Source organism: Haemorhous mexicanus, chromosome 9, assembly GCF_027477595.1.
Source record: "Haemorhous mexicanus isolate bHaeMex1 chromosome 9, bHaeMex1.pri, whole genome shotgun sequence".
Classification (NCBI taxonomy): domain Eukaryota; kingdom Metazoa; phylum Chordata; class Aves; order Passeriformes; family Fringillidae; genus Haemorhous; species Haemorhous mexicanus.
The window spans coordinates 6,565,328-6,593,042 of NC_082349.1; the positions used below are offsets into that span (position 1 = coordinate 6,565,328).

Below are 27,715 nucleotides of genomic sequence, written 5' to 3' on the forward strand. Positions count from 1 at the left end.
TTGGCTGACACAACCACAGTTAAAGGATGGCGCTTTTATCTCCTCCTCCAGTCGCCGCACGCATCTGCTCTTTGTCCATGTCACCGTGTGTGGATCCCGGCCCAGCAGCTTTTATGCCACTGGCATTCTGACCTTCTTCACTGATGAGAAACAGAGTGGATGGCAGATTCCTATGGAGGGGCTGGTAAATAAAATAATCGCTCTCTGTAACTGTTTGGTCTCTGGGAGATTGTTTCATTAGTTCGTAGGAAAGTTGCGGTTGATTTGCTTTAGTCCATTCCACAGATCATTATCTCTTCAAAACATAAAAGTGGTTTATTTTCCGTGGGTCAGAAACTGACTCCAGATGTACAGCCAGCAACAGCTGATCACAGCACTGTATCCAAGGTACATATGGGAAACACACGGGAAGAGCTTCCTTATCGCATGGTGGTCCTAGATTTTAGGGAGGGTAGTAGTGCTTGTTTGGGTTGGCTTGTCCAAAAGAATGCATGATCTTCCAGCACAGCAAAGATTCATCACCCTGATTAGGCAAGATTTCTTATTACCATCTCCACAGACTCTCCATCCTACTAAACAAGCATCTGGAATGCAGGCTGCCAAATAAATGCTGAACTATCAGATTCCAAAACAGATTTTAAGAGACTTATCTACTGCTTTAAACAGATCTTCTGATAAAGCTCTCTCTCTCCAGCATCAGGTTTGTCATCAATTTCCACAGAGGTTCCTTTTGTAATAGAGGAACATAATTTTATTAAAATCAAATTACCATTGAACACTTTACAAACTTGAATTAAATTACTAAGCATGCCTGCACTAAAGATAAACTTTATTACTCCTTCACTCCTCCTTTTATAGTGAAGAAACAGAGCAGTTAAGTGGTCTGCTGAAGTCACAAATAAAACAGAAGACATTAAGTAAGGATGATGATGGCTTACCCTAGGGCTGCTAGAGTGGGGTTTTTTGGTGGATTTTGTTTTGTTTAGTCTTTGGGCTGTGAGTTTTTTTGGTTGAAGTGCAGTTTTACCCAACAAGAAGTTGCAAAACTCCAGCTCTGCTGGGACAGGTCACTGCTATGGCTGTCCCCCAAGAGGCAGGAAGAACATGACAGCATCTTCTACAAAAACACATCCTACCTTCAGGGGGGAACAAGACACATCTTTGCTTCTGAGACCTTCATAATGTCAGGGCCAATTTTTCTTGTGCTCTAAATCAAGATCGAAGCTTGCTTTGCCTTTCAGAGTCAAAAGAATAATGACTCTTCAGCTTTTTCCCCCAAAAAGGTTTCATTCTTACTCAACCATGACATCCCTAAAAACCTGCTCATTTTGTAATTCTTTGGTCTCTGAGGAACTGCTTCATTAGCTCCCAGGAAAGTCATGGCTGATTTGCTTTAGTCTACTCCACAGACTATGGCTTCTCCAAAATACAAATGTGTTTCTCTGCGCATACGGGAGGCAGAAACAAGGACAAGCACAAGGACTGGAAGACACAAGTCTGCCACAAGCGAGAGGTGTTATTTTTAGTTTCTTTGACTTACATTCTGCAACCAGTTTGACTACAGCCATTAACAGGGTCTGCAGAAGTGCTCGTTAAGCTGAGCTTCCTTCCTTTGTTGAAGTGATGAACAGGGACACAGGACGACCACGGTGAGCCAACTTAAAACACTCCTTGCAGAAATCCACGTGAAGCAGAAAGCAATATTCTGATAAATGTGATTATGAATATATTATCTTCTGCTCATAATGCCCATTGAAGATCTTCTGGACAGGAAGGAACAGATCCTTACCAACTGCCAACTCAACAACAGTGAATCTAGAAACCAGCTCTAATTTTATTAGAAAGGTGGTAACACAGAGAACTCAAACATCAGCACACTCTTCCCACTTCCTCCAGCCATGCCTAACACATTTTTAACCAACTGTAGTTTAAAATCTATTTTAAGCAGATAAAGCATTACAGTATTCAACCAATATTAATTAAAATAGTCATTTAAACTGTTTATGAATGGGTATTTTCAAGACTGAAATTACCTAGCTCTGTGATACCCTCATATCATCTGGTATCCTTTACTTTCAGGTCTGTCTTCCTTCCTCTCTTCTCCCTCTGCCCCACCAGCTTTTTTCACCAGCAAAATGAAAGACACCCCCCCCATCAGCCAGGGTGGCAGGCTGTGCTGAAACCAACATGCACTGAGACAGGAAACACAGGTGTAGGTTTTTTCTAACTGTTGTCTAGAAAGGAAGTTTAGACTTAGCACCCTCAAACTTTTCATCTAGAAGTGATTACCAGCAATACAATTCTTAAGACAACTTGCTAAATTCTTCAGCTGTGGAAGAATAAGTAGTATCACAGCATATTGTTCACTAACCAAATAATCTTGAATGCTACTATAATGGCATTCATAATACATATATTCCATTACTATATAGAAAATGAACTGTACAGCCCTATACTGATATTAAAAAGTTTTTATTGCATTGCACATAGAAATAATTTACCGGAACTGCTGCATAAAACATGTAACACAGCTTTTCTGAATGCAGGTCTAAATTACATCCTAACTATTTATCACTTAATGCTCAGTCTTTCACAGATAAAATGTTATTCCAGAAAACTATTAAAACTTATTCATTTCTGAGATTGCTTGAGAGACTTTATGTAATTCAACCTCATCCTTGAGGAGAAGCACCAAACATCACTGGCTACTCTACCATTTCTTATCCATGCAGCAAACTCTCAACTTCAGCTCCTCCATCACTTTCCCTCCTCATTGCAGTGGATTTTCACCTCAGGCACTGCTGCCAGAAGGCACCAGCCAGCAACACAGCAACAAAAACAAAGGGTTTGAAGCCCTTTGAAGTTTCCAGCAGACTCAGGAATTGTGGACTGGAGTGATATTTCAGTTCACATCCACAAGTGCAACTGTAATTCATATACACCATCACCAAGATGTGGAGGACAAGCAGAAAAAGGGCAAGACATGCACAGGCAACTTTTAAATATACTGCTTTCTCTTATACAAAAGTAACCCTACTAGCTGGTTTGCTTTCTTTCACAGAGAGCTTTCTGTATATAACATTTTCCCATTGCATCTTTCCCCCTTTTATGCTGTTCCAACATAAATCAAGAGTACCAGGTTTGCACAACCACTCCATGGTAGATTATAACCTGTTACACGACCACAGTCTCCGTTCTTGTACAATACAAGCAGTCACAGATGATAAATCATTGCCATTGGGGCTCAAGGGAATTTTTGTTCAGCTCTTTCTATAAATGGGTGCAACTCCTAGATCAGAATTCATCTGGCTAGCAATTTTTAATTATATTAATTACCATGCCTTTGGAAAGACAGCATCAGAACACTAATGTAACATATTACTTAAGTCGGGAGGAGAGAGTAACAAAGGCTTGGTTTCTCTCTTGAGCAGAAAATATCCAACACTCCCATCCACAGGGCAAGGCTCACACAGAAATGCAGTGGGCTCTTTCAAGAAGATTCTCTGTTCAAACTGGGCACTTCTTCAGCATCTCCAGGGCTGCACCTCCTGTGCTGTGCTCCTCACTGTCCTCTGGCACTGCCAGGACAGGATGATGTGCCACCTCCCTGAACTGGGAGCAGCTGGAATGAAGCAGGACAAGCCAGAGGGATGAGGACATGTACACTGTGTACAGGTGACACTCAGCTCAGAGGAGGCCCAAGGAGGCTATTGCAGCAACCTCAATAGCTTTAGGAGAAGCCATGAGACATCCTAAATTACACTTTCAGAACCTGCTGTCCCCAACAGCTTTTGGAGGATTATGGGAGCACAGCATTGGGTTAAGCTCCTGTTTGTGATCTCTCATCTCATTCTGTGCCTACAGCCAAATCAAATGAGTATCCAGGCCAAAAGGTTTTAAATTAATCCCTCCAAATAAAAAAAAAAGAAAAAAAATCCACTAGATCTACTGAAACGTTTTATCTTGCCCTGTAAGACAATACATGGTGGTACAAAGTACCAGAGAGTGCTCTGGAGCTCTGCAGGTAAAATATTTTATCACTCTATCTGCCACATCAACATATCAAACGAGCTTGTATGAGGTTACTATCAACACCAAGATCTTGTGCTTATTTCTCATGCTTTTAGTTAAGTAATTTAGCAAGTGCCATACATCTTTTTAAGAAGACTGCAGTGTATTTTGTCCACAGTAATGCTTTATAGAAACTTAGGGAGAAAAGGTGCAAAGCATTTTATACTTTATGGGGTAAAAATTCCAAAATTGAGTAAAATGGCAAATTATTTCCTACAGCTACTAAGGAATTATTTAACAACAGAAATATGAGACAAGGATTAAGAAAAGGGACACATCTGTTCTGCAAAAAAAAGTCTTTGAGGAGAACTACTGGAATAAGAGAAACTGAAAAAAACCCAGTGAACTCGTATGGAAAAACAGCAGAAGGCATATTGCCAACAGATGGTGAAAAAGTCATACACCAAAAAGGAAAACAAAGTTGAAAGCACACTCAATTTTGAGGGCTTGAGAAAAAAAAACAAAACCAAAGCTAACTCCTTCCTAATCACAGATTCCCTGGTTAAAAATGGAGCTGCATGTTCTTAACACTTAGGAAAGCAGTTGTAATTTCTGGGTTCTAAAATGGAGGCATTCAAAATTAGCGTCTGTCTATGAAAATGTTGGTCCACTCTTGAAATCGCTTCCTTCCTCCCTGCTATGAAAACACACTCTTTTTTTGGTGTGTTTTCATTTTTTCTTGTGTTAGTGGTTAAGCTCAATGCACTGGAAAATATCTGATGCTTTAATGGGTCACTTTCTTATTAATTCAGACACCTGTTTAAAAAGATGCTTCCTCTCTGAGGCCTTTCTGCAGCAGCTGGTAACAGGAACTGCCACAGGAACCAAGAGACAAGTATTTGCAGAGCCTCTCAATGGAAGTTATTCCCCATTATTCTGTGTGTCCATACTGTCAATCCATTTCTCAACCTGACTTTTGGAAGTAGGAATTTTATACAGCCAGTTTAATAGCACTCACTGATCTATGGAATTTGACATGTTATACTGCAATTTTTACTGGGGGGACATTTTGCAGTTGGAACTCAATAGGTAAATAAATATTAAGGCATAACAAGAGTCCCACATGAACACCCATGGCACAATCCTGTTGGAACACAAAAAAGTACTTTAAATGTCAAAATAATACAGAAGACATCTTCTGTATTATGGGAAGTGTGTATCTTCCCCCAGCAAGCCTCCTTCCCTTAGTTTGCATACCTTGCAAGAGCTATTCAGGAAGCTGACACACAATTGCTGCAAACCAAAGAGCAACAGACACATCAGATTTTCTAAAATACGCAGCTGAAATTTCAGCAGTTGGCTTCAAAACTGTTCACCTTCCAGTTTCTCAAGGCTAGTTGCCACAAGCTTTCAAACTTGTTTTATCCCCTTCCTTGCTTTCATTCCTCATGTCTACACATTATAAACTAAGTCTGGTTAAGACATTGAAAGAAGTAATTACCAGGAACAAGGGCACAACTTTCCATTTGTAACACTGACTCTGAGCAGCTACTTAAAAGTTAAAATGGGTGACTTACTTCTAGCACAAAAGTAATACTAGAGCATCAGCAATTGTTCATACTTAGAGTTTTGTGTAGCTTGTAAACATTAACTAATTTAAAATTATAAATCCCCTCAACCTCTTAAGTGCACAAAATGGTGCATAATATTGCAGCTAAGGCCTATATTTTTTTTAAAGTCACAAGCCATTGTGGTTTAAAACCTGTGGAAAGAGTAGCTTTGATTTTGACTATGAGACACTAAAGGCTACCCTAAGGTGAAGCCTTAGGAACTGCCAGGATCAGTGGAGGAGTTTTCAGGACAGACAGTGATGTTTGACACAGCCAAGTGCCTGTGGGCACATCACCTGATGCTGCACAGCTTCTTCAGCATGGGGAAGGTTTGCTATGAATACACTTGCTCAATAACAGACACCTGTGGGTTCATTTATTTTACTGTCTGTCAGGTTCTCAGTCAACCATCCACACTTACAGACAAGTTCTTCATGAAGAAAAAAATTTTATAAACCTCTGACAACAGATGAGGAAGAGTCCTCATCTACACCAACATCCACACTAGAAGGCTTGCATAAGGCATGTACCTGATTGGTGACTCTTACAAGAGCTAACAGGTTGCTTTCAAAGGGAAGAACAAAAAAAACAAAAACCTCCACAAGTCTTCGTAGAGTTACAGATAAAAATAACGTAAATTGCACCAACAGTCAAACTTTTTATGCTGATTTGACAAAAATACAATGAACTTCTAAACCTTGTGGACCATTCAGGCTTAATTCAGAACAACACAACCTTTAAAAAACTTGATCGGCCACCAGGCACTTTCTATTTACTGAACTTCAGCAGACATAGTTCAGAAATCAGAACACAAAAATTCCTCACATCACGGAATTTATTGCGGCGTTTAGCTTTCGCACCCAAACAAAACAATCAGGCACACACTGCCAAGAAACATCAGTGCAGCTTCAGGGCACCAGCAAGGGCTGCTGCGTGCAGGGCTTCTCTTCAACACTCATGGGGCTCCTACCAGGGTGGAATTCTTGAACGCGCTAAAGCATTTGTAGATTACACGCCTGTCCGGTTAAATACTTCCTGCAATTTTGTTAATTATACATCAGGGTCTGCAATTAGGGAACGACTCCCATCCTAGAAAACATACAGCTCTCAAGTCATCCCCCAGAATGTGCGTCTCTACTGCCGTTTCTGCAGATGCCTCTGGTATGTATGCTATTGTCCCAGACAGGAAAATACTTTCAGAACTTGGAATAGAATGTGCAGTTCTACCGCTGGATTGTTTTCCTTTTCATTTCTGAGTGCTGTAGACCGCTTGTTTAGGTCAGTACACATTTCTGTAGGTGAGGGTGGAGTTCTCCGGGCTCAGACAAGTGCAATCCCAAGTTCAAATTCCCTTTCCGTGTCCATCCCTTCCAGAGGCGGCCAAGCGCAGGCTTTCACACCAACGCCATCCCCCTCCACATCGGCGTTATCCTCCGCTCTCAGCAAAGCCATCAAAGCAAATACCGGGCCTTTTCCTTCTTTCCCCCTTGATTCGTCATCAAGATGTAAATTTACAAATTCTCTCAGAGACAGAAAAAAAACCAACAAAACCAAAAAACCCATCGAACAATGGGAAGCACTTCCCCGCCGGAGCCCCACAGGACGGAGGGAAACAGGATCCCCTGCGCTGGGGGAGTTACTTAGCAGAGATCAGATGCTGCTAAAAATACGGGAGCGGTGCGAGCGGGCCCGGGCAGAGCCCGGGCAGGGCCCGCGGTCCCCGTCCCGGAGCGTCCTCGCGCCAGACGGTGATGTCACCGCCGGCGGCAACAAAGGACGCGGCACCGGCCGGGCGGCCCCTGCCCTCCGCCCCCCGCCCCGCCGGCGGCACCGCGCCTGCCGCCCGCCCGGAGCGCCGGCACCGGCCGAGACAAAGCGGCTTCCCCCGCGCTACGTGCGGGCGGAAAGGGAGAGGTTCGGGCCGCCCAGCGCCGGAGCGGCGGCGGCGGGGAGGCGGCGGCCCCCGGGCGGTGCGGGCCAGCCCCCGGGCGAGCAGCCCCGCGACCCCCGGCAGCCGCGGCGGGGCACCGCTGCCCCCGGCCCCGTTCCCGCCCCCTCCCCTACCTGATATGGCGGCGGCGGCTCCTGATCCGGCTCAGCCCCGTCTCCGTAGCTAGCTCTGTCCGACTGGGACTCGTGGAGCAGCGAGATGTCATCCGAGGTGGGGGACTTGAGGCAGTTCCCCATCTTCCCGGGGGGAGCGCGGCCCCCCCTCCGCCTCCTCCCACTCCGGATCCGCGCCCTCAGCCTCCCCGCCGCAGCGCGCAGCCCGCAGCCGCCCCGCCGGGGAGGCTCATGCCAGCCCCGGCCCTAAGCGGCTTAGCAGCTGCAGCCCGGCCGCCTCCCGCTCCGCTCCACAGCCGCCCCGACCCCGAGCCGGGGGGGCGGCAGGACGGGCCTCCCACCCCCCGTGGGGCAGCGGGCTCCGGCAGGTCTGCCCGCCCGCGGCTGCCCGGCGCGGTTCTGCTTCCCGGTCACCAGCTCCCTGCGCACTGGGCTTTGTCGCACGGGCCGCCCTGGCTCCTCCTCTCACCCCTCCCCGCCGGGCCCGGGGAGCAGCCGCGGGGCCTCCCTGGGCTCCGCGCCCCCCGGCCCCGCCGCGGGGACAGCCCTGCCCGCCCCCGACGGAACGAGGCGGGCTAGGACGGGCTGGGGGACCCAGCCGCCTGCTGGGCTCCCCCGGCCCCAAAATGGTGGGAGCCGCTTCGCTCCGCCCCCGAGCGAGGTGTTTGTTTGTGTTCCGGGCATGGCGGAGCCGGCGGCCGCTCGGGCCCGGCGGGGCGGGACAGGGCGGGATGGCAGCGGGGACACCTGCACCACCCGGCCCAGCCCGGCTGAGGGGCTTGTGCGGGGCCCAGGGACCTTGCCAAGGGTTCCCCCCGCGGGCGGGTCCCCAGACACGGAAGGGGTTCTCCGTGCTGGTCGCTGGCGTGACCCGAGAGTCACGGTCAGTGTAGGCATAGGGCAGTGAACCCCAGAGTGGAGCAAAACCAGCAGCAGGCACTTGGTTTTTGCGTTTCTAAAGGTTTTTTACGCAATGAGCAGGTACCCTAATAAGCCATATATTTAGCTCCTTTTTTTTTTCCTTTATAAAATATGTCCATACTTGAATGTAAGTATAGGTAAGTACTGATAAATGCATATTTGAGGACAGTGAATCCTCCTCTGTCACTGTGTTAGTGTGCCAGCGCTGACCCACGCAGATGGTCCTGTTAGTGTTCTTTGGTTCCTCAAAATGTATCCTTGGCCTTCAGATTCACACCATGAAAAATACTTTAAAATCCAGTTTTTAAAGCAAAGTATTTTTTAAGGTGAAGCAAATGTGGTGCAGGTGAGAGCAGCAGCAAATTCCAGTCTGTAAAGAAGTACAGCGTGGCTGCTGCTTATCACCGAGTTCTCTGCTGACACAGCTCGGGCCTGCTTTGTGCCTGCTTGGGTCCAAGTATCTCCAGACCTCTTGTTCACAGTGACATATTTGGCTCCACAACTTTTCCTGGTGGACCTCAGTCTGAGATCAGAGTTTTTGCTGATTATCCTTGTGAGCTCATTCTTGTAGATTTCTTTTTATTACTGTTTAGCGTGGTTTGTTTTGCTGCTTATCGATGGGTAAGTTAAACAACCCTGGTGTAAAGCCTATGATTGCTGCCGTTTATGGTGTTCTAACACGGTTTCAGGCTTTTCAAGGAAACTGAAACTGAACATGGGGCAGGATTGTGAGTGTTGCTCAAGATAGAGAGGCTTTGCAGTGGTGCATTGTAAATAATGACTGTTTTATGTGGCTTGCTCATTTGGGTGTTTATCCTATGAGTCTGTTGGCTTGGTTTAATAGAATTAGGCAAGCAGTTGTTGGAGGGGATCCAGTGAACCACTGCCTCACCCAGTCGTGATTTCAAGGTTAAGGCAATGTCAGAGCTGTCTGCTGTGAGAACCTGGTGATGAAACTCCAGCGTTGTCACTGGTATTTTCAGTTGTGCAGTGCCACCATTGGGAACGAGATTATGGGCAGCTAAAAGACTGAGTTAGCTGTTCTCTCATGTTTTGTTTTCTCTGTGAGGCTCGGGCCTGTGTCCTTTATGTAGTTCAGTGAAAACCACAGGTCACACTGTGCCGTGGTGTGAGGCTGTGATCACAGTTTGATCTTCCACAGTGAGGAGGTCCTATGGAAAGCTGTGGTGCCTCCCTGCTGGCTGACATGCCAAAACAACCTTTCTTTGGAAACCAGAGTGCAAACTGGTCTCGTCCTGTCATGCAGTCAGGAAATAGGTGAGATTTCCTCTGCATCTCATGGTAGAGATGTTGCATTTATTTACCTTGAACTCAATCTCCAGAAGGAATAGCTGCTAGTCCCAGTTACAACTTTTCCCTTAGTAGGTACAGGATGCTCCAAATCTGGGCATGTTTTAAAAAATGCAGACTTGTCAAGTGCCAGAAGAGACCAGCTTTTCATGGTGGACTCACAGAGTCCAAAGAGGAAGCAGAGGTTTGTGTTTGGCCTTGCAAGAAGACAGACTGCACCTGTGAGAGCTCTGAGGGGGAAGAGCTACTACCAGTCATGCCTGGATTCTTTGAAGTAGGGGAGGTTGAAGGCACTGCTTTTCCTGGCCATTCACTCTTGTTATGTCAGATAGGTCATTAATAGTGGCTTTGCACCACTGGCTCAAAAGTTGTACAAAGGTCCAGGAGATGAAAAATGGAAAAATTTTAGTGTTCACAAATGTCTTTTAATATCCCTGCATATGCTGAGGTGTAGCTGTGAGCCTGCTCCTTTTGCTACCACACTTTTTGGAGGTTGGGGACAAGGAAGCAGAGGGATGGGTCCTCAGAGGATGGGATTGATGAGTATGGTTTCTTTGTTTTAGCAGAACCACAGGGCAGTTTAACTGCTTACTTCAGTTCTCTCTGGTTTTTACTTCCTCTACTTAGTTTGGGGAACAAGTAATAGTCAGAATGGATTTTCTAGAGCCTTCAAATGCTCCTATAGAGGAAGAAAGATTCATGTTGTGGTTTAGGGCTGTACAAATACTACAGATGGAAAAGATCATGCAAATACAAAAATTTCTGTCAGACTAATATCAATACAGAACTGGCAACACAAGTCAATGAAACTTTTTCTCACCTCTAGACATTTAAACAGTTGACTGTAATCTGTCATCAGAGTGGAAGTGTTTATGTTCTGAAGTTTGCCAGTGTACAGAATTCATGTTCTGGTACGCCTCGATACAACAATGTCACACATGGGTCTGTCCTCACCACCTTCTGGCAGGTAGCATCTTCTGAGTGAAACCTCTCTTTCATAATAGAATGGAAATTCAAGAAAAAGAGTTTTAAACTATGCAGACAAAGTTTATGTTTTATTTTACAGGCTTTTGATATGAGAGGAGGCAAGTGACATATTGATGTATTCTTAAGGCTCATGCGAGGTAGCCAGAGATGATGAACTGTTTTACTGAAAAATCAATTTCCTTTTGAGTTAAAAATCTAAAATCCTGTGAGGACATAAAAAGTCCTTCTTGTTAGGAGTTCCTCTACAAAGTTAAGGTCATAAATTGCCTAATTGTTAGATTAAAGACTCTTTGATAGCACCATTTTACGTGATCCGTGTTCATGTTATTGTTGGACAACATTTTGGGTATGTTTAATATGTCATGCTTAACAAAAGTTTTTGAAAGACCTTTTCTGTCCTCAGCATGGAAAAGTTTTTTCACTTCCTTTTCTTCCATCAAGCTTATTTTCCCAGCACTTCTTATCTCTCAGTAGGTCTTATCTTTCTTCTGGATAGAGTTGTTTTCCCAATTCATACACAGAAGCCCAGTTGACTTCTGAGTGCAATCTTTCCATGCCATGGTACCCAGAGGTTCAGAGATAACTCTGTTTGCTCGGGTAATGTTGGTGAATAGAACACAATGCAATTTTAAAACCTTTTTCTGGAAGGAAAAAAAAGGGCTTTGTATACCTCTGGAAGTAAATTACATTCTTCCATTATGTATGTGAATCTGATTACGAGGATGGCAGAATTAATTTATCTGGTTATAAAGGACATGGCATCTTCTAAAATGCACATGATTATTTTTAGTTTTGTTGATTTTAGCTGAACTGTAGACGTTTCTCAGTGTATGTTACAACTGCATATTGCTTTCTGAGACAGAGTGAATGCAGCACTAGGAAGCAATTATGGAACTAATATATTTCCCTGAAATGCACTTTGTGATGCAGGATTTTACTCATGTTTCTAAAAATTACTTAAACTTCTGCCTAAATTATCCTAGTATCACAAAAATGCCGCTTATATCAATTTGTCTCAAAGATACCATCTTGGTAAGGAGAAGTATTCCATGACTGGCAAGAATAACTTGCCTTCCATAATAACAGTTTTCCCCAGCTCCAAAATGTTTTTTTCAGTGAGGAGTGTAATGCCTGCCTATTCTGTGTAGTGGAGCACCTGCACTGTGAGCCACAAAGAACAGAAAGAACATGTATTTTGGGACTAAAACACCCAAACAACAAAGCAGACAGTCATCATACAAAAGTAACCTCTTCAAACAAACCCTGTGTCACCCAGCTTCCTGGGGAATTTTGTGTAGATATCAATTTTTCTTTTTCTCCTTGTACCACATGTTGCCATAGTCTCATCTTCAAGAATGATCAGAGGCCTATAAAATATGATCTGAGGGAGAAGATTGAAAGAATTGGGGTTGTTTAGTCTGAAGAAAAGGAAGGTGTTGGGAAAAATGGTAATGATCTTTCAAATATATAAAATTTTTCTCTGTAGACAGAAGGAATCAGTTTTTCTCTATGTTTAGTGGGTCTAGGGCAAAAGGTGATGGACTTGGAGATTTAAAATAGATATTAAGAAATTATTTCAAACTGCAAATGTAGTTTGGCAGTGAAAATTATTATCTGGGAATCACATTTGCTGAAGGCTTTGAAAGGCAGATTAGGTCACATGTCTCAGGAATGGTTTTAGTTGCAGTAGATTATATGGAGATGACCCCGAAAGGTTCCTGGCTAGTTTATTATGTTTTGTTTCTCTCAGGTGATTTACAGCAGATGCTTCACTGCTGTGTTATTTTGATTCTCACTCTTCCTTATATCCTCAGAAAATGCCAGGAAGAAAAGATGTCAGTTGGTAAAAAACTGGGTAAGTAGAATGGGTGGGGACGTTCCCAATACAGAGAGAAATCACAATTCCTGCAGGAAAGCTGGTGTGCTTGGGCAGAGTGTGACATTCAGCCTGTCCTCCTGACAGGCTTTGGGACACAAGTGTTGGGCTGGCTTTCAACAAGTGGTGCTTAGTCAATACACAGAAATTGATGTTTTAAATTTTAATTTTCAATTTTAATTGGAGCTTCACTTTTTGCTGTGTTCAAGTATTTCCTGAATTTGCAAGGAGTGAGCTCTATCCACAGTTATCCAGAAGCCAGGTTGTTAGACTTCTTGTTCCTCCAGTTCTCTGCAACAGTAAGGTAGTATCCAAAGTAATTCTTTAAAACAGACTTGATGAATTAATTGTTTTAGTTAAATATGCATTCTGCTGCAAAATTTAAAACACCTCTTGTTCACCTTCTCCATACTCTTTATGTTTTTCTGATTTTCACCATTCTTCCTGTAGCCTAAAACCTCTGTTTTCTTCCTGCAGGTAACTGTAGGTCTTCTGCAATATCAGAAGGATAAAATGACACTTGAATAGATTCATGAGAACCTGGGGAGTAGGACCTGTCAGCTCTGGTTGACAGCTCTGCCCAAGCCCAAGATCACCTATGTCTTTGTCATTCCTTGACAGAAAACTGTTGAAACTGTTTCTGGATACTGAATGATGGCTACAGGTACTGTGTTCTAATCCCTTACTGCTTCACAAAATTACCTAAGATTGCTGTAAGTCAAACTGTTTATTATGTGTTCTGTTTGTATTGCTAAAGCAATTTTAGATATCTGGAAACTCTTACAGTGTTTCAGTTTTTCCTTATGGATCACGATTTGTAATTCTCTGAGATGTTTCAGTGTCCTGCAGCCTCCTTCTTTGGTCCACTTTTCCAGTGAGCATGGCACCCCAAGCTGCACAGAGTGATCCAGTTAAAACCTCAGTGTTTAATAAAGGAATATTATTTAGTGGTAGATCAAATTTAGTGTCCTTCCCTTTCCTAATACACGGTTGCCTGCAGTTTGTAGCTCCTGTCACTCCCTATCCTTCTCCATGTAATTCCTGCCTACTCATATTTTCTTATTTTATGCTTCTCCAGATGATTATTCTGAAGAGTACTATTCTGCACTTCCTGTTGAAGCTCTGGTCTGTGACAGCTTAGCTGGCTGGACTGCAGCAGACAAGTTACTGGAGTCTGAACAGAAGGAATGTGAGAAGGAACCATTGAAGATTTTGTACTAAAAGTATCAGGTGGTTGTGAATGACTGCCCTTGGGAAATTCACTTTATCCTCTGGCCAGAAATGTTTCTTCTTAATATTTAGTTTTGCTTTTTGATTAGTCTGTGTTTGTACAGCCTTCTCTTGGAGGGACAGGCTGGAAATTTGTACCAGTATTTGCTTTTGCATGCTCAAACACTACTGTGCTTCCTGAAAAAAAATTCTAGAAAACAACTATATCATGCAGAAAACAGAAGTTATCATAAATTAAACTTCTGACAGTAAAAGGAATACAAGAAGGTAATTGTACAATTCCTTAGTCTGTTCTGATTTTGGTTGTGTGGAGATTCCTATAGGACATGAAAATCTTGCTTGTTTACTTACATGACAAAAGAGGAAAAAGGCCTTTTTTTTTTTTTTAGCAGAACATGCTGTTTAAACAAACACCACAGTGAACCAAGACAGCTAAAGGTACTGTAAGTCTATTCTTTTTTTATTTTTTATAATGTTTAGAAATTTTTGTGTCTAAGAATAAATTATTTTTCTTTTCATTTATTGTGAAGTGCATGCCTACAGTTAGTTTTTGTGACAGCAAACCGTTCCCTCTTTCAGTTAAGTTCACAAAAATTGCACACTCTGGAGCTACTTTAACTTTTATTTGGAGGCTTTATCATCTTAGCAGTGGACTTGCAGGCTGCTTCAGAAATTCTGAAGGCTGCATATTGACTTAGAAAATGTCTCCAAAGCCACAGGCACACCATTTGGTGTTTTGGTCTGTGTGCTATTCCACAAACTCTCCTTTAGACATGGGGGACTGCCCAGAATCTCTGCAAGACACAGGGTGATTGCAGTGGAGCATTTTGCCTCTGGCTTACAAGCTGTACACCAGTGCTGTGCAAGGGTTAAGGACAAGATAAAATCACTAGCTGCTGTTTTGATTTCCTGAGGAGTTGTTGTTTTTACATGAGAAATGGGGAATGCAGTGAGGACCATTCCTGTGCCAAAATTTCAGAGTATGTTTCTGTCAACTGTGGTGCCATTCATGGGTTTTACATCAGAATCTTAAATTTGGGTATAAAGATCTCTGTTGTAGAAGCCCCATCTTGTGGACAACCAATCAATGACGACTTCAGCACAACTGAAATTTGAAATACTTAGAAAATATGGAGATATTTTGGTAGTTTTTGCAACAAACTGAAGAGTCTTCATATTTCTGGACAATATGGAAGCTTCATTCATGTCTAGAAATCAGCATGTGCTTTCCAAAGACCATTTCCACAGGAAGAAATTGTGAATTGTAGAGAGGTATTAATGCTGGGGTGGAACCAAGGATGGTGCCCTCAGAACCCTGTTTTAAGTCCAAATCAGCCAAAACACAAGCCTGAATCCTGCCTTCAATTCCCAAAATAGTGTCCTGTAGCTCTTGGATAGTGCAAATGAGTCTGTAAGTGGCAAAATCATATAAGGGCAGAAGGACATCCTCTGAAAAAAATTGTTAAGAGAGAAAGAATAGCAAAGTATGCATGAAAACTGAATCTGGAAACTTTGGAAATATCCTTAGGGAGATTGTTTGTTTCAGCACAAAGTAGGGGATGAGGTCAGCAACTCCAGACTCAGTGAGTCAACACTTAGTAGGAAGTAAAAAGGGTGTGAAAACAAGCCTATGATAAAAGCTATTTTCAGGTTTCAGTATGACCTTGGTGGGATATATTAGATATATTCTATTAAATAGAATAATGCATTTATGTAATTAGAATGTCTTTTTGTTGCTCTGAAGAAATTGGGTTGCTCTATGATACTTTCTGCACAGGGAAGAAACAGAAAACTAGGAACCTTCGTGATAGTTTTCCGTGTAGTGATTAAGGCTGTGATGTAGGAGGCAGAAAATGGGGCGACATCTAGGGAAAGGTTGGCAGAAGTGCCTCTGACAGAAACACCTCCCACTGCAACTGTGGCCACTTCAGGTGGTGTGTGCAGGGAAAGTTCTGTTGGAGTGGTTTATTGGGAAGGGATGCCAAGACTCTGGCGTGGGCACAGGGTGTCACTGCAGCCCCTTTGATGGGAGCAGGACAGGGGTTGCTATTCCTACATGTGAATGTCTGACTGAGCAAGGGCATTAACAGAGGCAGAAGTTCAGAATTTGGTCATGGCAAAGCCAGGAAATAATTTCTTAGTCCTTACCAGCAGTAGTCTGGATAAAATCTTCACTTTTAAGACATACCAGTTGCAATAGATTTTACTATTTAAAATTACCCTTAGAAGTGAGTGTACATCTGCCACTTCACAGTTTAAGTTTAAAATAACTGTTTCTTTCATATTGAAATAATTAGATTTGCATCATTCTGTAGTCTGCATCATTTTATAAAAAGCTCATTTGTAACATACATAGATCTGAAAAAAAATCACCTTAATAAGCTAACAGGTACAGCTATAAATGCACATTTTCAGTATATTACTAAAAAATTCACAGAAATATCTGACTCCTTTTACTTCTCATATTCTTTTGGAACAGAATTCTACATTTTTGATGAAGAGCATCTTTGATGAATTGTCTGAACCAGTGCAAAACCTTTGAGAAAAATGTATATTCCAAATTGTTACCTCAGTCTTCTCCTTAAGGAGGAGAATATTAAAACTTTAGCAATATACAGGACTACAGTTTTTACCTGAGAGCAAATGCTGCTGGAACCAGCATGTGCAATCAAAATCTTTCCTAGTGTGAAGTGAAACCATGAAAGGATCTTTGCAGCTCCTTTCTGTGGAAGTTGTTTCTTCCTCAGGAGACAGAGAACAGCAGATGCTGGTTGACCCCTCAAGGGAAGAGCAGATGAAGTGGGAACAGCTACTTAGAATTCCCTGCATTAAATAATAAAGCATGAACAGTTCAGCAAGAGGAGTACAGACAGATAGTAGTATGGTGGGAAATCTAGAGGAGCTGCAGCCTAGGAAAAGAAAATGAAGATGTAAAGCTTGTCATGAAAGGGTGTTGGAAAACAAGGATTTATTCCAGCAGTGTCAAGGGAGGGAATAAGGGCTGCTCAATCCCTGCTCCAGCAGGTGAGTGCATTGTAGTACAGAGGAAGGACAAGTCTTGGTGTAAAGGACAGACTGTTGGCTTATTCTGAACAGAATGTTCTAGAAAAAGTAATTATTGGCAAGAGCAAAGTCTCTGAAGGAGTAGAAGAAAAGGGTATCATTCAGTGATACTTCTTGGATTGGATTGGATTATAAATTACAGGTGTTTGTTTATGCCCATGTGAGAAGAAAAGGAACTGATTTCATCAAGAAGTGCAATTTGTTGTACCTTCCCTGCTTAGGTACAATAAAATGTTCAGTTGCTCAGGGTTCCTTGCTAAAAGTTGCAGAGTAGTATTTATCTCTCATAAATTTTTTTCAAGAAAGTACAGCAGAACTAGAAACTCAAAGTTTGAGTGTAAACCTGCAGTAATCCACTGTCAGAAGAATTGTGTAGGTGTATAAAATTGATTTCAAAGGGAATGAAGAGGTGTGACTTGTGAATTGCTACTTTTTAAAGATGAAAAATGAGTTCACATGTGGGTCATGTTAAAAAAAGAAAGTAATTTTTTGTCCTTATCTCTTTATTATGCACATTTTTATAGATGTTTTCTTTGGTTGCCTGTAGCCTTTCTGCTATTTTAAATATTCTCAAGATTTTATTGAGATAAAAAATTAAGAGATGTAATAATACTGATATATCAAGTGATTTAGCATTAAAAAAAGACAGATTTTCAGGGGCCATTTGAAAACAAGCCTTGATGTATTATGTCAATACAAAACTAAATCTATACAGCTGAACCTTGAGCACTTGTGTTTGTAGTGTATAAAATTGTTCCTTTAAAGTTGTCTCTGTCTTGTGTCCCTTCCTCTTCCAACCCAGTCCCTTTGTCCAGAGCTGTGCTGGTGGCACATTGCTGTGACCCCATTGCTCCAGTCACCCCCCAGGATGCACTTCCCCAGGGATGGATCCTGGTCCCTGTGCTGTGTCAGCCAGGAGAGGAGAAGGACAGACCCCTGCTGTCACCAAGGACACCCCAAATCTCTCCTGAGCCTCGTCCAAAAAGGTTCTGTAATTTACAGTTCCTTAAGGCAGGACACTTCTTCTGGTATTGTCATGAGCATTTTCAAATGTTATCAGGCAATAATTGCTATCACAACTTTTAATTCTGTGTTTCTGTTTCAAATTTTCCTCAGTTCAATCAGAACCAAAAGTTAATGCCCGTTGGCTAATTTCCAGTGCATGCCTCCACAGAACAACTGCTGCCTTTAACTGGTGGAGAGATCAAGGCTTGAACTGACAAAAGACATCTGTATTTTGGAAAACAAATTAATGTTTATGTTTTAATTTATAAGTTCCTGGCTCTTTTATGGTTCCTGTTTTTCAAGTAATGTCTCTTTGGATCCCTAGCTGATGGAGAGTCAAAATGGAAAAGGCCCATGAGAGAATTATCACAATAGAACATCTGGTCTGCATTGGAAAAAGCTGAGAAAGATATTCAACATCTCTGAGACTGAGGCAGCTATGAGGCAGTTTGAAAGTCAGTCCATGAAAAATTGTGCAGGTTGTGGCCACCTGGGCCAATCCAGTGTTGTTTTGGGAAGAGCTGCTCTGCTCGTGAGCATCTGAATTTTAATTTCCCTTAAGTATGGATATGTGAGAGCTGGGAGTGGTGTGAAAGGTGTTTGCTTTCATAATGTTAATCTGGGTCCCAGCATTGTCCTAATTATATTGTGGGTTTTTGCCAGTCTCCCAGATTTCTTTTAAGCATGTAGGCTGGAGTCAAAAGGCTTTCCCAGGGCTTTTGGCATAGCTTTACAGGAAAGTGGATGGAAAGGACTTTGTATATTTTTGCAAGAATATTTTGCATCCTGCTTTAAACTATTCCAGAAGGTAAAAGGACATTAGCTAGACTGTGTGTTGGCTCATGTACTGCTATGTCACTAATGAGAAGGAGTTTTATTCTGTTTTCTGCAGTCACAGACTGTAAAAAATGCAAAGAAATCACAGACCAACCAGGGCAGTAAAGGTACCCCTGGATTCAGAGGGAACAAACTCCTTCCACCACATGGAACTTGGGTCCTTTAAGTCATTACAGCTCTCGTGCAGAACAGAAACAATTTGACATGTGTAACAAGAAACATTGCAAATTGTTTGCCAAACAAAGACTTATACTGCAGATGGAAGAACTGATGAAAATTGTTTATAGATGGGGAACTAAATGTAGATTTTTCAAGAACAAGGTTGCTGTCTTCCTTGCCAAGACAAACAAATCTGATAGACCATCTCATTGCTTTAGGCTGCCTGAGGACCCACTGGAAGGTCTATGGACCCTTTTCCACAGAAAATTTGTGTGTTGTCAATACATAAGTGTATTGTCCACAGTTAGACTGTGGCAGCTGCAGAGGAAGTGAAAGGTTCTCAGGAATACATTAGGGAGAACAGGATTTTTGGCTTCTGAAACAGTGTGGAGTGCTTTTGGAAACTGTGGAAGTTTATAAGCTGGATGTTACTGCTACAAAAGGTTATCTGTGAGTTAAATATAATACTAATTAATCTGCTATCTTTAGATCTTAACATTAACAACACAATGAAATTGAGAATTCCTGTCTTCTAGAATTGCAGTTTCCAAGATGCCTTCATTCCTGTGAACATACCTTGGTCTGCATTTAGAGATTTTCAGAGTTACCTTTAGAAATCTGTGCACAGATGTTTTTACAAAGCACTGTGTAATCATCCCAAGCAATGGTTTTAATGGGCCAGTTATTTAGGAAATCATGTAATGAGAACAGAAATACAATCCCTGATACTGACATAAAACATGTATTAGCAAAATAATGTAGTTTGTATTTCCTTGATATAGAGCAGAGCCTGGAAATACATAACTCATCATGTCCTTAAAATTCTGTTATATCTGTAAACATCTATATTGGCAGAGAGGCCCAGCAGCATCCTGGGCTGCATTAGGAAGAGCATTGCTAGGAAGTCAAAGGAGGTGATCATTCCCCTTTGCCCAGCACTGCTGAGGCTTCAGTGGGAGTGCTGTGCCCAGTTCTGGGCTCCCCACAGCAGGAAGGACTTGGACATGCTGGATGGATGGCAGGAAAGGGCCATGGGGGTGGGCCAGAGGAGCATCTGTCCCGTGGCTGCCCAGGGAGGTTGGGAAGTTGACATCATTGAAGAAACTCCAAACTCAGCTGAGCAAGGTTCCGAGCACCCTGCCCTGGGTGATCCAGCTTTGAGCTGGGCTTGGGCTCAGTGATCCCTGGAGATGCTTCCAGACTGGGAATGTTTGAGGCAGTTTGCTTATGTCTTGTCAGTGCTTTAGCTGCAGCTCCACTGTGGAGGAATCCTAAAGAGAGCAAAGGCTGTGACCCCAGAAATTCATCCAGATGGCTGAGGCCCAGAAAAGGCATCATGGGAGCTGCTAAGTACTCAGAATGTCTCATCAGAGTGATATTTCACTAGAAAATACAAAATAGAAATTACTTGGGTCTTAATGACACTGAATACCCATAATGTTCTCTCACTTCAGCTGGACTGCAGATGGTAACAACCTCTCCCTATCTGAATGTGTTTATTTTAGTTTAATCTTGCTCTGTACAATCTTAACATATATTTTTATCCAGAAATTAATACTTGGTGCTTTACAGTGCAGAATTTATTTGCTTGTTTGTTCCACACTTTCTTTCCTTTCTAGTACTGATATTAACAAATTGCAATCTATTTTGACATATTACTTCAGTAATAAGCACATACTATGTCTCAAGGAGTTGAAAATATCATAATTTGAGCAAGGTAAAATCAAAATATATAATTATATTGCATATTCTATGGCACTTAGTTTGTAGCTGTTCTTACAGTACCCTCAAAATAAGGAGGAAGATGAAATTCAAAAAGGGCTTTCATAGTTTAAAAAGATTTATCTTGAAACAAGATTTATGTTGAAAGGCAAAGATAATTTTAATCATCTGAATTTTTTAATCATCTGAATAGTGATAGGAAGATTCACCTGTGGTATTTTTTAATGAAAATGTCAAGGAGCTAACTTGCATATTGAGAATTCCCAGATCCTCCTTCTTTTCAAAATTCTTTGTCTTTTATATTGCCTTTTATTAAAAAAAAGGAAAGCACACTGGAAAACAAGAAATTGAGCAAAATTGCACAAGTAATTAGGAAATAAATAGATTATAAAGCATTTTATTTCATTTTGGTTTTGCACTTCAGCAAGTGAAACAATAAGTAAAAAACCTGTTTCTTTATTATCAATATATGGAGTAACATTGGGTCTGGCAGACCAAGGCATAAATGTATAAACAACACCTGTGATAATTATTACAGGACATCAAATTTTGCTGGGGATGAGCCCATTGGGAAACCACAAAATTAAGACTTCAGAAGAAAATAGCACATGAAGGTCAAATGTACTTAGTCATTGGTTGCTGTCTCTGCACCACTTTCCCCTGACTTAATGCTTTTACAGCACATCTCTGATTCAGTCTGCTCTATCCTGTGTGGGATGGGGCTTTTGGAGGGAGAGTATTGCTTTAAATTGACACCTCTAGCAGCAGTTCCTACTTGTACTGGTTTCCTTTTATAAATGTGTAACCTATTATATCTATCCAGGCTGGCTGAGCTCCAAGTCACCCATTTCTCAGTAATACAGGAAATTAAATCTAATGTCTAATAAGCGTAGAGGCTTATGCAACCTTCATTCTCTGTAAAAAGTATTAAATAACATAATAATATTACCTTGTCTTTTGATTGCTAGAGAGCTGTGCACTTAGTTTTTATGAAGACCAAACTAGCTCTGCATTTGGGCTTGAAGAGTCTGGGTTTATCCATCTTTTTTTGCAGACTTACTGAATTTCACCTGGAAAATTCTCCTCTTAATAAAGGACCCCCTGAAATGTTCATGTAGTTCATGTGTAGGGTTTGGTCCCTTTCTCCACTCCTCCCTTTGTTCCCACAGAGGGCTGTGTCCCCCATGATCTCATCCTGGGGGTGCTGCTGCTTCCTCATTCATTCTCTCTCCCCCAGAATTTTCCAGCCTGAAACAGATTTCTGCCTGTTCCATCCCATTTTCTGATAATACCCACCACAGCTCTGGGTCAGTTGGTGCAGCCTTTAAAAATGCAGAAATCTGACTTTAGGCCATATAGGTTAGCAACATAATTTCAGGGCTTTGTCTCCTGCATGTACCAGTTCAACAAGTGGATTTATACTGAATAATTTTAAACTGTTACAGCCCCCTGAAACCATTTCCCTCTTGCTGCTGTAAGACATAAAGTGGCATAAGGTCACTGATGCTGTGGAAATTGGTTTTGGAGTTGATGTGCTAATTCAGCAAGAAATCAGTTCTAGCAGAAATGCAAAGAAAATTATTTTAATCTAGTGCCATGCTATTTTGTTGGCTTTTAGGAAAGAGATAATTAAAATATTCAAGAGAGTTCCAAGTCTGTGGAAAAAGTACCATTTTGGACATTTAAGGTTATTTTTGCCTCAAAGTTTCTTAGCTTCTTTTCTGACAGCAAATAAGCTGAATGTGATGGACACAAATATGACATTTTCATGTGCTCAAAAAAAAAAAAGAAAGAAGATTTTTTTTAAAACTGAGTTCTGGATAAGAATAAACTTGGTTCAGTCTTTTCTGTGTCACTCACCCCATGTTTACAGTAACTGCTTCTGCAATTCTGTGGATGAAAACTTCCATGCAGATACATCCAGAGCCATTAATGAGGATGCATTATGCAACTAATTGCAATGAGGAACAAAATTACATTAATGGTGCCTAAGGAGAAAGAGAATATCTGCACTCAGTGTGAGTGAGGGGTAGCCAATGCCTGACTTTTTTCCAAAACAAATATTTAAGTTGAATTGAAAACAATAGTTGATCTCTGAGAATAATCACCAAGAGTTTGAAAGCCCTATATTTTTTTCAAAACACTGCACTTATACTAAGGAATTTCCAAGCACAAAAAATAAAATAACTTTAATGTTTACTGTATGAATATGTCAAAGGGAAAGAAAAAATACCAGCATAAACTCTCTCATCTTTTTGGGATGAAGAACAGAGAAAATAAAAATTCATTTCTAAAAAACATTTTTTAAATATCTGAATTGTAAAAGTAGTGCTGACATTGTCATATTTTAGAAGATATTTTCATTTTATAATAAAAAAAAAAGACATTTTGCTCTCTGTTCTTTCATAAAACAGGTACAGTGCTGCTGTTTGCAGAGGAAGGACACCAGCTGCAACAAAAGTAGTGTCTATTCTAGAGTGAGGGGTGAGCTCCACTGGACATGAGTTGGCTTCCCTGGCTGCTGTGCTCAGTATTTCATTTTAGCAAGTCTGAGGTTGCTCCAAGTCTTCATCTTCTCCTGCACTTTATGCTACCGCAAGCCCCAGGTTGTATGCTATTGAAGAGAGAGAAATAGAAAATGCAATTCAATGTTGTATTTCATGCTCCCCAAGTTTGCTCAGACACACACCCAGAGAGAATGTGTGCTGCCCTCAGCTTGGAGATCTTGTGTTAGAAATCCTGGCTCCCCCGTGCTTTCCTGCTTTGCCCATAGCTGATAAGAGAGTTCATAACAGGAACCCCCTGTCACCTCAGCTGCAAATGGTTCTGAGAATCTAATGGCCAAGAGAGTGGAATTTATATTTATTTTTGTTTGGCTTGTGTTTCAGCAAGCATTTATAAGATCCCCCAGTTTATCTTTGTCAGATTGTTTTTCTTTTGGCTTAGCTTGGACACCAATCTCGCTGTTGAGTTTACATTTATGGAGTGGGACCCAAGATTTTCTCCAAGCATTCAGTATTATGATTTTGACTTTGCAAGTCTTGTTGCCTGGGATAGGTGTAAAGGTCATGTCTGCATGTACAGCAAGAACAGAACTGGGGTGTGGGTGAAGCCACTTAGTCAATTGAGAAGGAACAAAAGTAATTCTGGAGGCTGCCTCTCCTCTTGGCTGGCAGGCAGAAGAATTGGTAAAAACTGCAGAGACAACTGAGCAAACTAATGATGATATTTATTTTATATTTTATTTTATAGGTGGATTTTGAGGAATAGTTTTTAAAATGTAGTTATTTTAGTCTCCTTTAGCAAACCATGTGCGACCACAGCTGTTTTTCCAAAATGCCTGGTTTGCTTGCTTTTGTTGCCACCGGTCGAGTTCTCACTCCACATAGCAACGTCCACAAGGTGGTGCCACAGCTAAGAAGTTTGCAACAAATAAGGCAAAAGTAATTTGATAATTCTGTCTGTTTTTTTTAACTGACTCAAGTATCTGCGCCATTAAAGAATTAATAATTATTTCATAAGCCAAATATCACATGTTTTCAGCTCTTTTTTTAAACCACTTGTGTGAGCTAAGGTGGGTCTGTCTGCTGAGTGAGAGCAGCATCCACACACCTGTGACTGTCCCAAATCCTGCACAGAAATGAAGAGGCAGCTCAGGGTTTAGCAGACAGGCTGATGAAGAGCTGTGTATTTCCTAGCAGGGTTACCTGTGCCAGCACTGGCATGTGTCTTATGTTTTTATCTGGTCACTTCAGCAGGAATCAGCCTGAATCCTGACAAGCAGAATAGTTCATCCACAACTTTAGCCAAAACAGCTTCCACTTTCCCTGGAGTGGCTATGGCACATCAGACCCTAATTTCCTGAGTTTTTCCTAGAACCAGGGATAGCCAGGCTCCCTGTCCTGTGCTAATCTGATTATTAATTCCAAAGGGTATGAAGTGCTTACAGAGGGACCTGCACAGATGCTCAGCTTCCTGAGCATCTTTCTAGAAAGGATCAAACTAGAGAAGGTACAAGGCAGTAACAGGGAATGTAAGATGTCACGTGTCCAGTACAGAAAAGACAATAAAACCTCCAGGGAAAAGTTGTTTGCAACTGATTTTTATATCCCAGAGGTGCAGCAGGCCTTGGCCATGCCCCTCAGAAGGTGTGTGTCAGTTCTGCAGCTACCCTTGGCCACACAGTGCTTCTTGCACCCTTGCCCTGCTCCCCTCAGTGACCTCTGCAATCCAGGTATTTGTGCTAGCAAAAGAAATACTCCCTGTCAGCTTCTGCAGTGGACAAATGAAGTTTGAATCATTTATTCATTACATATTTTTGTACCCAAAGCAGCAAGAAAAAGGGATACCTTAAAATACTATTCAGACAAGCAGTGCATTGACTTGCCTCCAGCTAGAATCTCTCTTTGCTAGGTCTGTATCAGAAAGAGAAAAAGAACAGGGTTTGCATAATGTTTCCTCTAAATTGCTACATTATTATTTTAAAACATACTAAAATTCTTCTGGCTAGTAAAGGACTTGGTGGAAATTATGTATACCCAGCAAAGATGGTTTGTCCCCCAGTTGCAAAGTTGAATGAGATTAGAAGATTATTGAGTCCAATTATAAAAGTTGGCAAATAACACAATGGCCACCTATTTTGTTTCTAAGGATCATATCTATAAATTATATGTAAAAGTGGTTTACAGTATTTTGAAACTTTGTATTGGTTTCAACATCTGTTTGAAAAAGTCAGTATCTAACCTGAGAACTAACTAAAAATATAAAGTCATGAACAGGTCAAGTAGGTTTAATTTCTGAGTCAGTCTGTTGAGTTAGCTTGAGCTAACTGAATCATGACACTGACATTGTCAGAGTATTCCTGAAAGATTGTTCTGAGTGTATGGCTGCAATGTGCCTTGCAATTAAATTGACATATTTCTGGTTTCGTTTGGACTTTGCTTTTTCTTTGACTTTGCACAATTCTTTCAAAAAAAATTTTTTTTTTTTTAGATATTTTGCACAGAGGAAAAATTATGCTATATTCTGAAGGGAGTGAATGACAGAGTATCTAAGATCATACATCTAAGTCTCCACAATGTGGAAACTCCAGGTATGCATTATTTAGCAATTTGACAACTGAGTTGAAATCCTGAATACTCTCCCTTGCAGTATTTGCAACAATTTTCTGCTTTTATTGGAAATCCCATAAGTATTTTCAAAAGATCAAAACTGTTTTTCCCCTAAGCCTGATTTTCTGGTTTCCCATTTAAGCAATCATGACCAAAACCTACTTCAGGTTTATGTCTGAGTCTTCCTGGGAGGAGGTGCCTTGCAGTGTTGTGAGTTAGGAGCAGGTTGAGCCTGGCTCAGCAGTCCTGCTGCAGATGCAGGGCGCTCAGCGGAAGCAATCGAGGATGGCAGCGGTATCCTGCAGGATGTGTGTGACTGCTCTGTGGGGGCTTGATTTACACAGGGCCACATTATAGATTATACATTCTGGTCGTTGTGGTATTGTTATTGCTGGGCTGGAGCTCAGCACAGGAAGTACATATAAGCACATTTGAAGTGATAACATCCACTCCTGTTTAAAAAGCAATATTTTATTCTTGTACATAATGCAGCGTTTGCAAGGGAAAATAGATAATTTACTAACTAGTGCTTAGCATGACTTACAGGGGAAAAGCTGACTCATTATAGGAAGGCCACAACATTTACAAATAAATCAACTTAAACTTTTAATCTCTTTATTTTATTTTTCTTTTTTCAGTATGGACTGTAATCCAAGATCAGGAAGGAGACAATGCATTGCCATGTGAAACACAACGCAGGTCAAAATAAGTTTTCAGTGTGCCACCAAAACCACAGTACTAGGTTTCTGTTAAGGAGAATGAGTAATACCATCCTAGCTGTAAAGGTTGCTGTGAGTGGGTAATAATTCCATCTAACTGATAGGCAGATTGTGTATTCTGCAAGAAAACAAATAATCCCAGGCAAAATCTTGCCCTATTTCTTCAGCTCAATAAGAAAGCCCACCCACCATAGCCACGTAGCTGAAGCTGCTCTCTGCATATTTGTCTAACTTTAGGATTCAGGGACAGGGCTGTTCTCCATCCTACATGCCCAAACCAGTCTTTTTTAGGAACACATTGCCTCCAACCTTGGTGTGGAGTGAGGAATCTGTTCCTGCTGCTGCTCCCAGGATGTGGGATGTGGGTTGAACCTCAGCTCTGCAGCTGCAGACAGTGTGTGTCGAGGCCCCTCTCAGAGCCTCTCTCCCCATTTCTCTTGAAGAGTGTGGGCTTCAGACCTTTCTGTGCACCCAGGGGAAATTACTGACCCAGCCAGGGCTCACCCAAGTTCCCTCCTGGAGGGGGATGTGGATCTGTTCAGAAGAGGAATGCAATCACCATTTCAAATTTTGTGTGCCAGCCTGTTCTCCATAGAGAGCACAAACTGACAGAACACAGGTAACACATTGTTCATGCTGTGCCTATTTCTTACTTTGTTTCGCCAGGGAAAATAGATTAAAATTAGTATTAAGTTTCTTTCTTGTGCTTCCAATAATAGAAAATTACCAGGGGAGAGAAAATAAGACAGAGATTTTGTTCTCTAGAAAGGCCTTCCAGCTCAATGGATTTTTTTTTAAATATTATGAAACATTCTTGCCTGCCTTAATAGATGAGAAATGTAACAGTAGAACTGTGAAACAAATTAATACATGAAAAACATTGACCCATGGACCATAGCTAAATTCATATTTGTGATAGTGTTGCACATCAATAATACAATGCTGTACTGATGCTATATTGTATACATTGATTTGTTGCAATGATAGTTATGGGTGAGGTTCTAAACAGACACTGCAACATATAGTAAAGGACTGACCTACTAACAGATCTAATAAAAACATCTAATAAGATGTGACAAGCACATACAT

The 27,715-nt window shown here is 41.6% G+C and overlaps 1 protein-coding gene and 1 long non-coding RNA gene across 4 annotated transcripts in view; one reads left to right on the forward strand and one right to left on the reverse strand.

The window, feature by feature from the left end:
* The window catches only part of RNF11 (ring finger protein 11), a 30,155-nt gene extending 22,067 nt beyond the window's left edge, over positions 1-8,088 (reverse strand). Inside the window, exon 1 of the mRNA XM_059853845.1 lies at positions 7,686-8,088. Within this exon, the coding sequence (XP_059709828.1) occupies positions 7,686-7,808 (123 nt within the window). The 5' untranslated portion in view covers positions 7,809-8,088. The remainder of the gene's footprint in view (positions 1-7,685) is intronic.
* A 153-nt stretch (positions 8,089-8,241) lies between these two features.
* Positions 8,242-27,355, forward strand: LOC132330956 (uncharacterized). 3 transcript variants are annotated; one of them, XR_009487477.1, is made up of 7 exons: positions 8,242-12,759; positions 13,258-13,444; positions 13,859-14,010; positions 14,400-14,448; positions 17,876-18,059; positions 23,211-25,888; positions 26,546-27,355. It is a non-coding gene; the product is annotated as an uncharacterized LOC132330956 (long non-coding RNA). The 3 variants fall into 3 exon arrangements; XR_009487476.1 differs by having other exon boundaries at positions 13,859-14,448; positions 17,876-18,101; XR_009487475.1 differs by having other exon boundaries at positions 13,859-14,448.
* Positions 27,356-27,715: the final 360 nt, after the last annotated feature.